The 15,459-nt window shown below is 36.2% G+C and overlaps 2 protein-coding genes across 3 annotated transcripts in view; one reads left to right on the top strand and one right to left on the bottom strand.

The window, feature by feature from the left end:
• LOC121393212 (PDZ domain-containing protein GIPC3-like) overlaps positions 1–6,659 on the top strand; it is a 44,034-nt gene extending 37,375 nt beyond the window's left edge. For both annotated transcript variants that reach the window (XM_041561108.1, XM_041561115.1), the window contains exons 4-6: positions 924–1,036; positions 2,733–2,814; positions 5,217–6,659. In XM_041561108.1, coding sequence (XP_041417042.1) covers positions 924–1,036; positions 2,733–2,814; positions 5,217–5,359 — 338 coding nt within the window. In that variant the 3' untranslated portion in view covers positions 5,360–6,659. The remainder of the gene's footprint in view (positions 1–923; positions 1,037–2,732; positions 2,815–5,216) is intronic.
• Positions 6,660–11,692: 5,033 nt separating this feature from the next.
• The window catches only part of tbxa2r.L (thromboxane A2 receptor L homeolog), a 54,230-nt gene continuing 50,463 nt past the window's right edge, over positions 11,693–15,459 (bottom strand). Inside the window, 1 exon segment of the mRNA NM_001093555.1 lies at positions 11,693–13,133. Within this exon segment, the coding sequence (NP_001087024.1) occupies positions 12,864–13,133 (270 nt within the window). The 3' untranslated portion in view covers positions 11,693–12,863.

Raw genomic sequence — 15,459 nt, 5'->3', positions numbered from 1 at the left:
GTATATACCATGTGTGTTTCTAGGTAGGCCATAAACAGGTTGGCATAACTTGGTGCCACATTACTCCCCATCGCTGTCCCCTGTTGTTGTAAGTAGAAAGTATCCCCAAAAAGAAAGTAATTTTGATGTAGGATAATCTCCAACAGATCCATAATGAATGTTTTTTGGGGTGTAGTGTAGTCACTATCGTCTAGAAAGTATTTCACAGCTGTGAGACCTGAAGAATGTTTAATGGAGGTATAAAAGCTGGAAACATCAAGACTGACCAAAATTATATCATGTAACGGTAATTGTAAAGATTCCAAAATTGTGAGTAAATGTTTTGTATCTTTTACATAGGAGGTGGTATTATGTACTAAGGGTTGTAAGATCTTGTCCACATATATTGCCAGTGGACTGAGTAACTGTTTAGAATTCCTTCCAAGTTCTCCCTATCTTCCCAAGAATTCCCTATATTATCATAATTAGTTTTTCTTGTACCTCAATAATGAGATGTTGTGGTCTGGAGAATGTACTTTCCAAAACTTGATTTTTATACCAATTCCCCAAAATACCTAGCATAGTTAACCCATCATTGTCTGCTGTCCTGTTTCACTCCAGGAAAAACAATGATGCTAGAACTATCTGTAGTAGTACTGAGCAGCTGCTGAGTATCTGTATTAACATTTTATTGCAATATTTTAGACATCGTCGTCTAGGAAAATCTCAATAACTAATTTAGGACAGGTTACTGTTAATTAGGCAATAATGACATTTGTTGTCCCTATTGGGAAACAATTATTTTATTGATATTGGCTAAAAATAAAATAATTAAAAATATCAAGGACTAGCTTTAATAACCTTTGATTATTTACCTCTGTATAAACTTTATCAACTTAAAAAGTTTTGTGGACAAATATAATTTTTTTATCATATTTCTCCAGATATGATCGGACAGAGAGGAAGATCCAGCAAGTGCTCAACTGAAACTAAAGTGTCAAGTGGAAGAGAAACGCTCCGCCTGCGAAATAAAGGCATGGCCACTGTGGAGGAAGTGGTAGCTATTAATAATTCTATTTGTTTTAGATATGGTAGTGGGTTGGGTTGAAGGTCAGTAACAAAATTCAAACATAATTTAAGTACAGATACTACAAGTCTTGTGTACCAAAGATACATGCCTTGTGTTTGTTAAACTGCATTTGTGGAGAATTTTATAGAATTTGCAACAGAGAAATTATTAAAGGAAAACTATACCCCCAAAATCAATACTTAAGCAACAGATAGTTTATATCAAATTGAATGACATATTAAAGAATCTTACCAAACTGGAATATATATTTACATAAATATTGCCCTTTTACATCTTTTGCCTTGAACCACCATTTCATGACTCTATCTGTGCTGCCTCAGAGATCACCTGACCAGAAATACTACAACACTAACTGTAACAGGAAGAAGTGAGGAAGCAAAAGGCAGAACTCTGTCTGTTAATTGGCTCATGTGACCTCACATGTGGTTTGCATGTGTGCACAGTGAATCGTACGATCTCAGGGGGCGGCCCTTATTTTTTAAAATGGCAATTTTCTTTTTATGATTACCCAATGGCACATACTACTAAAAAAGTATATTATTATGATAATGGTTCATTTACATGAAGTAGGGTTTTACACATGAGCTGTTTTACTCAGTATCTTTTAATAGAGACCTACATTGTTTGGGGGGTATAGTTTTCCTTTAATATATCCCAGGTGTTGAGGGTCAATTAATATTGGATATGATGCTGGCTACAAGCTATACTAATTTACACTCAGATATGTTGCATTGGAAATGAATATACCTATCATTCATACAGCATGTGAAATTCAGATGTGGCAGGTTATGTGATGGTTTGGCAAATGTTATGGTATAGATAATGTGACAAAGTACAGTATGGTTTACTGGTACCAGGTTTAAACATATATATTCTACATAGCTGCATATAAACCATTACAGTCTGTATTATACATCCCAAGTATGTATGTACTGTATATATACACCCAATTAGTCATGTATGTGAATGTTATATTAATCTGGTTTTAAAGGGGATATAGATATGTAAAATAATGCATACCCTGTGTAGTTTTGGGCTGTAGATGGGGTTTTTCACTTTCTTTTGGATCAATAAGCAGTGTGGTGGGCTTGCTTAGGGCCATGTTGAACCACAATATGTAGATGAGATGTGACATGCAGCGTCTTACTCGCATTCCGTGGGTCAACTTGTCTCCATCAGTAAAACCTGCCTAAATAAAATAAAGTGCTCTGGTAACTCCTGCATTCCCGTGGAACACATTAAACCCCATTGCATCCTGAAACGCCTGTGTGTAAAGGACCTTGGGTTGAACTATATGGACATGAGTCTTTTTCCAGTCTCATCTGCTATATTAAACTATATGGAAAATACATTGTACTGGGGTATGTATAATGTATGACACCCCACATTCTGCAAATTACATAGACAAACACAAGCTGGTGTACTTTATAAAGCAATGGGCCAGACCAATTCCCTTGGTCTGGCCTAGAGTCAAAAGTAATTTGAATGTGAGAATCAAAGGTTTTAATATAATTTAAAGCAACCAGTTCTCTATGCTGACTATAGAATTACTCTCACAGTCCTAGTGCTATGTGAGGTGCATATAGATTCATAATGTTTTTAATTAACACATTATGCAAATATTATTCTGGGAGCTAATGTTCTATTTTCACCTTTTTTTCAGCCGAGTGAAGTAGAAGAAGAGGCATCATGCAAAGTGGATGACTTGTTAGAAAGCTACATGGGGATCCGGGATGTTGATTTGGGTAAGAGTTTTTTCGTAGTTAAACCCTTACCTGTGACAGAATACCTTCCAGGAATAGGAAGGTATCCAATCAGCCTACATATAGACAAGAAGACTGCAGGAGGTAGATAAAATGTCTGTTTACAGATGAAGAATGTAAATAATGAAAAACAAAGACCAGTTGAAACATTGCTAATAATTGGCCATTCTATACTAAAAATTAACTTGAACAAATAAAAGAAAAAAAGTGTTACATCTAATATAACTGTTTTGAGATAATAATGCAAAAATGATTTAGCAACTGGTACTTGGCCAGTTTATTTAACAAACATTCCAATCATCCCAGCGCTAATGTTTATTTTTACTGTTTCCTTTAACATAATGGAAAAAATAGACTTAGCAATTGCATCATACATTTATTTTCAGTATATAGTTTACATCAAACCCATCATTATGTTCAGAAAGCCTGATGATAGATTATCTATTAGTATGGCTTTACAACTCAGAAAAAAGCTGTTTCCTGATTTTAAGCTTTTCTTGGAAACAAACTGCTTTCTTAGTATTGTTTTTTGGATGGGCTATTGAGTTAAACAAATAAAGTTGATTAGTTAGAAAAAATTTTTAAAGCAAGAAATAAACACATTTCCAAAGACACAGAATTTGCACATTAAAAAAAATTCAGATTCATACACCTGCACTAGTTTAGTTTGACAAATTAGCAAAGTATTTGACTGTATGTGTCAGGGTGGCCTGCAATGCAAGTGAAATTTCAGGTTTTCATTTTATGGGTGAGGTGGTATTATAGGGGCCCAGGTCCCCAGAATTATGCCACTGTTCTGTCCAATGCAGTTAGTTAATGTACATTCATATTTTAAAAAGTAGTTTTTTAGTGTCAGAATCAGTAATTTGGGAGTTAGACAAAAACCGAGGCTTGCACACAACAATAAGTCACTTTCCATTAAAGGAAAACTATACCCATGAACCTCTGTATAAAACAGCTCATACAGTATGTTAAACCTTGCTTCATTTAAATAAACCATTTTCATAAAAATATTTACTTATATACAAGTATGTAATCCTAAATATAAAACTGCCAATCTAAGTGCTACGGGCTGCTCCCTGGGACCATATAATTCACAGTGCACACAAACAAACCAAGGGCACAAATACATGCTAGGTCAACTCAGCCAATTAATGAACAAAGTTCTGTATTTAAATTACGCCAACACTTTTTCCTGTTACAGTTAAAGCTGAATTATTTCTAGTCAGGTGATCAGACCATCACAAATGGTGGCTTAAGGTAAAAGATGTAAAAGTGCAATTGATATCTAAATTCCAGATTGGTAAGATTCTTTAATAGGACACTTAAAGTGAGACTGACACTAAAAAACTACTTTTTAAAATATGAATGTACATTAAAAGTTACCTATAGGTCATGTTAATCGTTTTTTGCGGAGAGGTCTGTTTTTGTAAGCAATTCTTAGTTGAAGTTACCAAACCTGACAGTTTTGCCAATCTGACGACCCACCTCAGCTTATCAGTTAAAGTTTCTAATGCTAACTGACTCCTGATGCACAAATATGGCAGCCCCCTCATAGATTAATACAGGGAGTCATATAGGTAATATAAAGCATTGGACAAATACTTTCTGGCAAAATTATAGTAGCATGCAAAGTCAGTTTTATGATAGATGTAAAAAGGCATAATTTCACTTTAAAATGATATAAACTGTTGGTTAAGTATTCATTCTTGGGGTATATATTTCCCTTAAGTTGCCAATGAAACAGCTATGAGGTATAAAAAGATTTACAATATAATGCTAACTTCTGGTACAGCAATCAGTCTGGAAGTAAAGGTCCCCATACATGAAGAGATCCGCTCGTTTGGCGATGTCGCCAAACGAGTGGATCTCCCTTCGATATGCCCACCTTGAGGTGGGCAATATCGGGCTGATCCGATCGTGGGCCCTTGGGCCCAACAATTGGATCCTAGCAAACGGGCGGTCGGATCGCGGGACCGCATCAACGAACAGATGCGGCCGCGATCCGCCGGGATTTTTAATCCCATCCGATCGAGATCTGGCCGACTTTCGGCCAGATCTCGATCGGGGAATCCCGTCGGGGGCCCCCATACACGGGCCAATAAGCTGCCGACTCAGTCTGTCGGCAGCTTTTATCGGCCCGTGTATGGCCACCTTAACTCATAACATTTTATGATTTGTTATAATACGAAAACACAAATAATATTTATTAACTAAACTATGCAATATCAATGCATGCTTGTTCAATTCTAACAGTTCTAAATTGAGAGGTACCACAGCATACAAAGTTAAATGAAAAAGAAATAACAGCGAACCATGATTGATAATTTTGCATACTTTACCTTTGTTAAAAAGACCCTTTTGATCTTTTTATTTTTCTTTAGCTTCAACGCTGGTTGAGATTGCCAAAGAGAAACAAAATCCAGAAGAGTTTGGCCGGGGACTGGACTCCGTGTTGGGCGAGTTTGCTTTCCCATCTGAGTTTGTTCTGGAAGTGTGGGATGCAATTCATCAAGCAGAAAACTGAAGTTTCTATTCGATTAATATTCACATTCATGTCCAGTTTCCTTTGAGACTCACTTTTCACAATAACAAAAAAACTCCTACATGGAATTTATTTGTGTCTTTTGACTATTCTCTGTTTAAAATAACATATTAACTGTGGAAAGATTATGCAGCCATTGGTAAGATTAGTGACTCATGACTCTTTCATGTTCTGAAAATCAACAACAATATTTATGAATTGCTAAGAGCAATAAAGAGAAAGTCAAAGGACCTAAATTTACTTAACACATATACACAGAATCAAATGTGTTTATAACACATGCCTAACAAACTGTGCAATATGCTACCTTGTTTCTTCATATGGTTTGTTAACCATTTAACACTTAAGTGTCTTTTTCCCCAAGTTTGCTGAATGCTTAGTTTTTCTTAGTGCTCCAAAACGTCACTGTTTTTAACTTATTAATGTTAAATATGAACTAAACCCCAGAACCATTCTGTCCATATAGTTTGTATGAATGCACAATGTGTCTGTGTCATTTACTAGTTCAATGCAACTTAGGTTATGCTCCAACAAAGTCCCTTAATTATCTGGGGTTGCTTCTGTCTCAAGTGTATCTGCCAAAATGGTAACAGCACGGCAAGTTGCTGGCACACATTAGTAAGTGTTAATTCAAACATCCAAACATTATAACCAAGAGGTTAACGCAGAAGCATTCAGGAAGAGGGTTGAAAAACTGAAAAAGTCCCTAACTTCCTTAAACACTGATTCAAACTTGCTTATTAGCACTGTCTACTGTGTTTATTCACTATGGAGAATAAGTTATTGTAATGTGTGGTTAGTTTAAATCAAGAGTAAAGGGTATTGTAATAATGTTGCTAAGTTTGTAGCAGGTCTGATAATGCCTAGCAACTTATCACCATGTAGCATTTACAGGTCAACTATTTGAAAGAAAAACCTGGTTGTGATGCGTTATTAGACCGATTGTAAACGTTGCAACTTTAAGTACAAGTATGAAACCATGAGCTTGCATTTATGTCACTAGTAGTTCTCTGTGAGTGAGTAATAGTTTTCAGTTTTTCACTAATATGCTGTGTCATAATTTTATCTATGTATTTTTTTTAAATTTCTGTAGCATAAAGGCATAACAATCTCGAAAGCTATTTCTTTGTATTGAGCCTGATGTTTTGAGATTATTTAAAAACAAAAAATAAATTGTGTCAATAAGTACAGAGAACTGCAAAATAAAATACTGCTTGAGTTCCAATTACTTACATTGATGAAATGTTTAATAAAATATGCATCTTCATGGAACGGGACCCTGCTATATTGACCTGCTGTGTGTTTGTACAATGCCAAAACCCCATAAGAAGCTTTTACAATTTGCCCAAGAGAGCGCAATAACATCCTTCATGACCCTAACAAACTTACATGCCTATAACCACCAGGTTGGCATTGTAACTTACTTTTAAATATTTATTATTTATAGCAGATTTTATCCATACTGTATGTATCATACCACGTGAAAAAACAGTCAATACAGTTTGAAAATCTCTGCAGGTTTGAAGTTGGAAAAAAAAAAAAATCACCCTACAAAAGATTTATGTTACTAATTAGATGTGGATGAAGCAGCAGTTTTGGTGCATACAGAAATTATCCTATTACTTTTTTCTAAGCTGTATGAGGTGGGATGCATCTCAGTTATGGTACTGTAGAATGTTTTAATCATGTGTATGACGATAGCTATAACTAGGATTCTTAACAAACATTAACAGGTAATTGTAATGGGTAACTCATGTGGCCGGTAGTTGAAGAGAAAATAAATGCCCCTCTTTGACATGGGCTCATTCAGTTAGACGTTTCTGGAGAAGATGCATAAATGTCTGTGCAAAACATTTTTTTCTTGACGTTCAGATAGTGGTTGCCACTTTTCTAAATCATTCCAACTGATTGAGCTCATGTCATAATGTGGGGTATATTTATTCTTTAACGCTGCCAGTGCTACAATGTCTTAATTTGGAGGTTTGAGGAAAACTAAAAAGTGAAGGTCATGCAGGTCTTTAAACACAATTTGAAGAGGAGTACAGAGGGCAAAGTAAACAAGTCAGTCAGTGCTAATTCCAAAATTATTATTGAACTCCTCAGAAGATATTAGAATACAGTTATTTTTGATTGTAAAAGTGCATTGCAAATAGTCTTAGTGCTCAAGGACATGGTGCAAAGTCCACTTCTTAGTTCTCTTGAATCCAGGGGTATAAATAAATAAATCCATTTATGTTTTAACGTATCAATACTTACGGAGATTAACTGGCTCCTGAATTTTTCACATCTCAGCCTCAGATTTTAAGCCTCTGCTTTGTTCACATCTGTAAACCACTGCTTACTCTGCCTGCTCTGTGCTGCCTGGAAGTTGAACCTGGTGGGGGTTTCTTCTGGGGCTTTGTTAGCATTTGGAAATAGGGGGTCTCTCAGATATTATGTGCTGGAGATTGCAGTGCTGTCTACAAGGGGAGGCATATGAATTTAAGGTTATGTCTTATTAAAATGACAATAAATGTGTGATGGGTGAGATCCCTGCAGTGAACACCATTTGTTTATTGGTGTGCTACCACCATTAATGTGAATATGGGCTTAAAAGTTATTGTGATAACATAGGCATGATTTAAAGTGGATGTGGTTTAAAAACTACGAATGGTCAACACTGTCTTCCATTATCAGCCCTCCACCACGTAAGCCAGATGAATTCCTGCCCTCTGTACTACAGTATCACTGTTTTAGAAGAATGTGCTTACTGGGGCTATATTTTAAATATAGGTAACTTAAAGAAGCAGTTGATGGAAATCTTCTGATACTGATACTGCTTACAAAGAGCACAGAGGAGTCGTATGATATTTTAGACAGGGGATTCCTTTTTTAAATCCAAGAATGTCAAATAGAATTTTTTAAAAAAAATTACTGTATTGGCTTTTAATTTCCTGCTCAACTAAAAAATAAATGTAGATTATGAATAAATCAATACATTCATTCTGTGGGATTGAGGAGAACACAAAAACATGGGCTGGATGCAGAGAGAAAGTGCATTAGAGAGAAAAGGGAATAGCACCTGTGGTATGACATGTCTGGTTAATTTTTTTTAAAGATATGGTTTTTTTTAATCACAGAATTTCTTCTACATTTACATTTATAAAACTATTTGTATTGAAAATGTGTTATTAATACTGAAAGCCACATTGCCCAATCATATTGCAAAAGCAATGTCAAATAAGATATTACAAGTCTCCTAGTTCTCTCACCATATATGAAAAGGACTACCAAGATATCAGCTAATAAACAGAGACACGTGTTTGGAAGAAGCCTAGTTCAAAAGTTAAGACTCCCTTACTGTAATAATTTTGTAAAGCTTTACCACAGATCTGTCATTAAAAAGTACACCACTCCTTAAATAACATTGCAGATCATCCTGTTGGTGCATACACATGCGTTTCGGGAACCCAAATCTGCTTTGTGTGCCTGCACTGAGGCCATCACAGTGGCTTCATATGCAGATGCAGAAGAGTGCTGATTCAAGTGTTGGGGCAGATTCTCTTAAAACCAGCCCAGCGTGGCCATAGCCTTAGGCTAACTGCATAATTTGACCCAAAATATAATATAAGCATGGTGTAATCAGCGGCTGACAGACTTTTTTGCCTGTTGAAAAAAAGAAAAAGGAATACTAAACCACGTGTATTGCATATTGGTTTATATGTAACTTGCAACTGTAGAATCTACATCACTGACAGTCTGTAACCACATTGTCGACAAAATAGATTAGGTTAGCTATCATGTACTTATTGCTTATTTTTTATTTTAGGATCTATAAGGATGCATTAAGCAGGCACACTCCTTAGCAAACAGATATCAGTTTAAATGTTTCTTCAGAAAGCTATATACCCATTTTATGCAAAAAACATTTTAAAACACACCCCTTTATTAGACCTACAACTGGATCCACTCTGGTTGACAAATGGGAGGTGAGCATGTCATAATAGTCCATCCCCATAAGCACAGGATATGGACAACCAATCACAGCTCTCTTATACAGGGAACTGTAGTTCCCTATAAGGTCCAGTAGAAGAGCCACTGGCCCTCCCATACACCCTTGCAAAGTAAGAAGTGTAATGGCTGGCTGGAGCTAGTGATATTCATAAAAAAGCCAGCTTCTGAAGACACCTTTTTTTAAGTGCATAACGCGATGGCAAATAATTGCTCTCACACTGTATATCCCCTATTAATACACAGAATTCTATGGTTTACTCTGTCATATTTCGTAGTATATACGTTATTTAAATAACAGATTCTGATTTCAAGAAATCTCATGTTTTTCATGCTTTTATTGTTGTGAATTAGTTCTTTGCAAGAGTACAGAAGTAAAGTAAAGTAGAAATATACAATTTGTTTTGTACAACAACGATACTTTTCATATAGTACCCAAACTGTAGTAGATATTTCAACATATTAGAAAAGTAAGAGTAAGGGGCACATTTATCAAGGGTTGAATATCGAGGGTTAATTAACCCTCGAATTCGACCCTCAAATTTAAATCCTTCGAATTTGAATATCAAATTCGAAGGATTTAGCGCAAAGTAAATCGAAGTAAAAATCGTTCAATCGAACGATAAAATCCGATTTTAAGCGATCGAATGAAGGATTTTTCTTAGATCAAAAAAAGGTTAGGAAAGTGCTGGGGATGGTCCCCATAGGCTAACATTGTACCTCGGTAGGTTTAAACTGTCGAAGTATGTAGTCTAAGGGGCCGATTCATCAAGCTCGAGTGAAGGATTCAAATTAAAAAACTTCGAATTTCGAGTGGTTTTTTGTGCTCCTCGACTATCGTATTGGGGTAAATTCGCCTGAGTAGAATGATTCGAATAGATCGAGCGCAAAAACGCTGCGACTATTCGCCCATTCGATAATCGAAGTACTGTCTCTTTTAAAAATACTTCGACTGCCTACTTCGGCACCTAAAACCTACCGAATTGCTTTAAAAGCCTATGGGAAAGTCCCATAGACTTGTTTTCCAAGTTTTTTATCGAATAAAAAGGCATTCGATCGAACGAAAATCCTTCGAGCGAATATTCGATCGGGCACCTTTTCGCCTGGCGAATATTCGCCAATTCGACTATTCGCCAGCGCGTAAATTCGCCCGAATTGACTATTCAATTCTATTCCCCAGTCGAATTTCGAGGGATTTAACCCCTCGAAATTCGACCATTGATGAATTTGCCCCTAAGTATTTTTTAAAAAGACAGTACTTCGACTATCGAACGGTCGAAAAGTCGAACGATTTTTAGTTTGAATCGTTTGAATCGAAGTCGAAGGTCGTAGTAGCCTATGGTCGATGTACCCAAAAAAATACTTCGAAATTCAAAGTTTTTTTCATTCGAATCCTTCACTCGAGCTTAGTAAATGTGCCCCTTAAGGTCCCCATAGATGCAAAGACTTTTCTTTGGTGAACGACTGATTTTATCGAAATCCGACCAATCAAATTATCGTGAAGTTAGTGGGAATCGAACGATTGTACATCTTAAGTGTAAGTACACTTTTGCCAACCAGCATTTGAGTACTTATGTTGTTTTAATAGAATGAGCAGCAACACACAAGATGGCACAAAAAACTGCCACAAATCTGCAGAAAACATTTGATATGTGCAACATTCAAAAAAACTAATTATAATAATTGGTGTTGAAGCATAACATTGAAACCAGTTATAGCATAATGATGTTCAAACACATTAAGTTTATCATTTCAGAATTTGTCCTAATCACAACTTTATGAATGCAGCATAATTCAATTGTAAAGATGTGAATTCAGTTTAAAACATGCATGTTTATTCATCAATATAACAACATATATCAGTTTCTTCTGTATTTTTCCAACTCACCGCTCAGTAAAGGGAAATCCTAGCAAGTCATTAAGGTACATACAGTAATGTATCAGTTCTACCCAATTAAGACAGCTCCACTGAACACAGATCCACTATAATGTCACGATAAAACCAGAAATGGTAATGCAAGCAACATCTAGTAAGTAAGGTCTAGAGAGGGTAACAACTTTCCTTTAAAGGGCTATTAACACCAGCAAAAAAAACATGTACACTTAGGGGGTTATTTACTAAAACTCAGTTGTATCTAATTTTTTTAAACCAAACTCAACCAAATTCCCATCCATGATTTTATCTTATTTATCAATAAAATAACTTTTGAAATTTTACCAGAAAAGCTAAACGATAAAATTGAGTGAAAACTCCTACGAACTTTTCGGATTTGACGTCCAAATCACGTGATTTTTTTTTTTGGGTTATCGCCCGAAAACCCTGAATTTTTGGATTATCAGATGAAACTATACTTTTGGATTATCAGATCACTATACTTTCAAATTGTAAAATGGACATCTGCCATTGACTTCTACATGGCCTCAGCAGGTTTGAGATGGCGGATTTTCGGATGCTAACTTTTAGCTGCTTCAGGGTATAATAAATCTCGAAAATTATATGTTTTTTTCCTCTAAAAATCAAGTTTTTGCTCAAAAAACCTCGACCAGAAAAAAAATCAAGGTTTAGTAAATTAACTCCATAATGTTTATTTTGTCTGTTGTTTTTTTTTAAGAAAAATTTGACATTGTTTCTAATAGCTGTAGTTCTTCAGGCAGGGCTTTGTGGAACCTTTCATGATTTCCTGAGGCTCACTAAATACAATAGGTTCACTAACACTGTTTAACTGACAGAGAAGAATCAGAAAAGGCTTTTGCATGGCAACAGGAGATTTGTATCAGAACAAGTTTTTATATGCCCAAGACTAAATTAGTAAGTCAGTTAGTGACTCACTAGTGATCAGGCTAGGGCTGCCACCTTTTCAGAGAAAAAGCACCTGCGTTCCTATACTTTTAATTGATATTTATAAAATCAAAAAGTTACAATGAATGAATGGTGTATGTAATGTCTATAAATGAATCTGCTCTCTTTAAGAACTCCTGAAAAATTATTTTCCCCAATTCCCATTCCATTGCCCTCTCTTCTTAATGCCCAGTTTTTGGCCTATCTTTTATCTGAAGTGATGTGACACATGACAAGTTTTCTTACCTGCATTTGTTCTGCTACAACTGGTTTGCATTATGTTTGTAGGCCTCGTAAATATGTAAAACCTCTAATACATATCAATAGTTTTCTAAGACCAACCATTGCAGGTAAAGCTTATCCTATTGGAACCTTAATCACCCAGTCAGATATTCCATTTTTGTAAGCAGTTCTTTACTTGCAGTCAAACAAACTTCTGATGGCTAGCTTTTGCTGCACCTCTGCAAATTGCTTCCAGCTGAGACTACCTTTTCTTCAAAATGTATTATGTGCTAGACAGCAAGAAACCACATAATAGATTTAGTGGCCCATTTCTTGGTATATATTTAAAATAATAATTTTGATTATGTGAGCAGTTTGGAGCAAGCACTTTCCACCTCACATTTTCATTATTTCACAGAGTGAATGCCAGCTTTTTTATTGGATCACTGATTCCTGTGTAAATTTTCTCCGTAAAGAAGCGGTGATTGTTGGGTATAAGGACACAACTGATGGTCGAGATTTAAAGCTAGGATAAACTCTTTTTAATACAGCTCTTCTGAAGAGAATATAAACCCAGGGATCCAAAATCTGGTTCCATGTAGCTATTCGTAAGTAGATTAACAGGAATTTCTCTGTACTTCTGGGGATTTCTTCTTCCAAAAGTTCACCACTTGGGTGTTGCAGAACTGTCTGTGCTATAAAAATCTGTATAATTAAAAGAAATTTTCATATTAGATGTTTAGATTTATGAAATGTAATACAATATCTTTGCACCATAGTTGCAATCTTTGGGGCAAATTTACTAAGTGGCGAAAATTCGCCAGCGACGGCTTCGCAGGCAGCGCAACATTTTGGCAGGCGAAAATTAGCTCAGACAACAATAATTCACTAACATGCGAAGTTGCGTCCAGGGCGCCGAACGCTGGCAGAGTTGTGCTAGCGTTAATTCGGCAAGCAGAGCGAAGTTGTGCTAGCGTTGGGTAATTTGCATACGGCGGGAAGTTAAAGTTTAATGGATGTATATGTTGCAGCAAATACATTACATTACACAAGCCCAGGGAAGTTTAATAAAAGAAAATAGAGTTGTTATAATGCCCTACACATGAGCCCAGTGTATAGTTTATGTGCCAGAAATGTAGGGGGAAGCAGGTTACCCCAAAAAAAATTTACGCTCTTTTGCAGCCTATCATCCTGAAAAAAGGAAGAGACACCAGCGTTTTTTGGGACATAAAAAATTTTTCAACAACATTTTGAGGAAGTCCTATCTACTCTATTGCACTTCGCCTGGTCTGAGGTGGCGAAGACAAGTCTAGCGCAAGAGGGAACGTTCAGTAAAATTTGCAATTTAGTGACTTTGCGCAGTTATGTCCCTTCGTCAGAGCGAGTGCAAATGTGCGCCAGTGTCGGTCTCTTTCGATAGCAAAGTTACGCCTGCGCCCGTCGAAGTACTGAAATGACGTCACGCTGGCGAATTTTCACCAGCGTTAGTCACTTCGCCCTTTACTAAATTTGCCCCTTTATGGTGGTGTTAAACCATTTCCAATGACACCTGGCAAGATTCCCAAAAGAAAAAAATAGGAAGGAGCACTCACCCAAATTGAAAAACATCTTATAGCATTTTAATGATAAACACTGATGTGACAAGATAGATTTCATAGATTATATCTGAGAAAAATTTACATTTTTCTTAATCACATATGGGTATATCGTCTCCTGTGTCTGTACTGGACTAAGGGGCCTGTTTATTTTGCAAAAAATTGCTGAAAAAACAGTGTAAAAAGCTGTGTAAAATTAAGTAAGTTCCAGCAGAAGTTGCTCGAATGCCGCCTGGTGTCCTTGAATGTAGGCATTTCTACAATTTACCCAAACATTTTGCTAATTTCCCTTACTTGCAATAAATATTTAAATTAACTAGGCATTCAACTGGCAAGCACTACTGTTGATCCAGGTACAGTATTAAACTCACCCTCTAAAAACCTGGCAAACGTTCTCAAAACTCACTAGTGAACAAAAATACAATTTTTTTTAATGGAAATTGTGCAGCAGGTCAGAGAAATGACTGAGATCAGGAACTCATATATTTCATCAGTCATTTGCCTCACCATAGACGTTCAAATCTGCCCCCTAGTCATTCACCAAATTAACTTGTGGTTTTATTTTAATTATGGATGCTATTAAAAGTATATTTTCTCTAGAAAAACAGGTAGACAATAGATGTAGAAAACAGCATATTTTGTCTAATATTTCTAGTTTGGTCCCAGGATGGACAAAAATGTATAGTGATAACAGGCATGAACTTGGACTAACCAAAATCAGAGAAATCACCATGGCATTGGGATTGCCATATAGGGGTGGGTGGTGATGGGTGGTCTAAAATGGGCAATTCCTGGGGAAAAACTGTGGAAGTTGACAGCTGCAAAAACTGGGGGAAAACTGTGGAGTTGACAGCTCTGTATACACTTGTATGTATGAAAATTTGAAAACAGGAGGAAAATAAAAATTGAAAAGAGAAAAATATTCTATAATTTTATGAAGAACAATACATAATAGCCTCAAAGTGTTTGTGGCTTTCTTGCAAAAATCTTACATGTTGGAAATGCCCACAGCTGCTAGATTTCATACAATAAGTCACACTTATCTGTTATAAATAATAGTATTTTCCGCTGTGAATGAATGGGGTTGCCGAATATGTGATCTATATGGATTTGCCAAATGTATTTAATACAATGCTAATTAAATTACTGTCTTCTATAGTGTACTGGCCTGTGCGATTGGCAGGGGGCAGGACCATATGGGGCAGGGTTATGATATGAAATAGGCTGGGCAATAATGCAAAAGGAGTGTGTCAGTGATGTCACCAGGTGGCATTGTACAGATCAGGCCCTATTCAGTGGGTAGAGACAGGCAGGAGAGGGTTGTCCTGGAAGAAGGTGTTGCCTGTAAATTCCAGCCACTGTGAAATACCATCCAGGAGGCAATTCTACCAGTGCTCAACAGAATTTTATTAAATTAAATATAGTAATATGAAGGC

The sequence above is a fragment of the Xenopus laevis genome, chromosome 1L, assembly GCF_017654675.1.
Source record: "Xenopus laevis strain J_2021 chromosome 1L, Xenopus_laevis_v10.1, whole genome shotgun sequence".
Taxonomy (NCBI): Eukaryota; Metazoa; Chordata; class Amphibia; order Anura; family Pipidae; genus Xenopus; species Xenopus laevis.
This window is presented reverse-complemented; position numbering and strand designations above follow the sequence as displayed.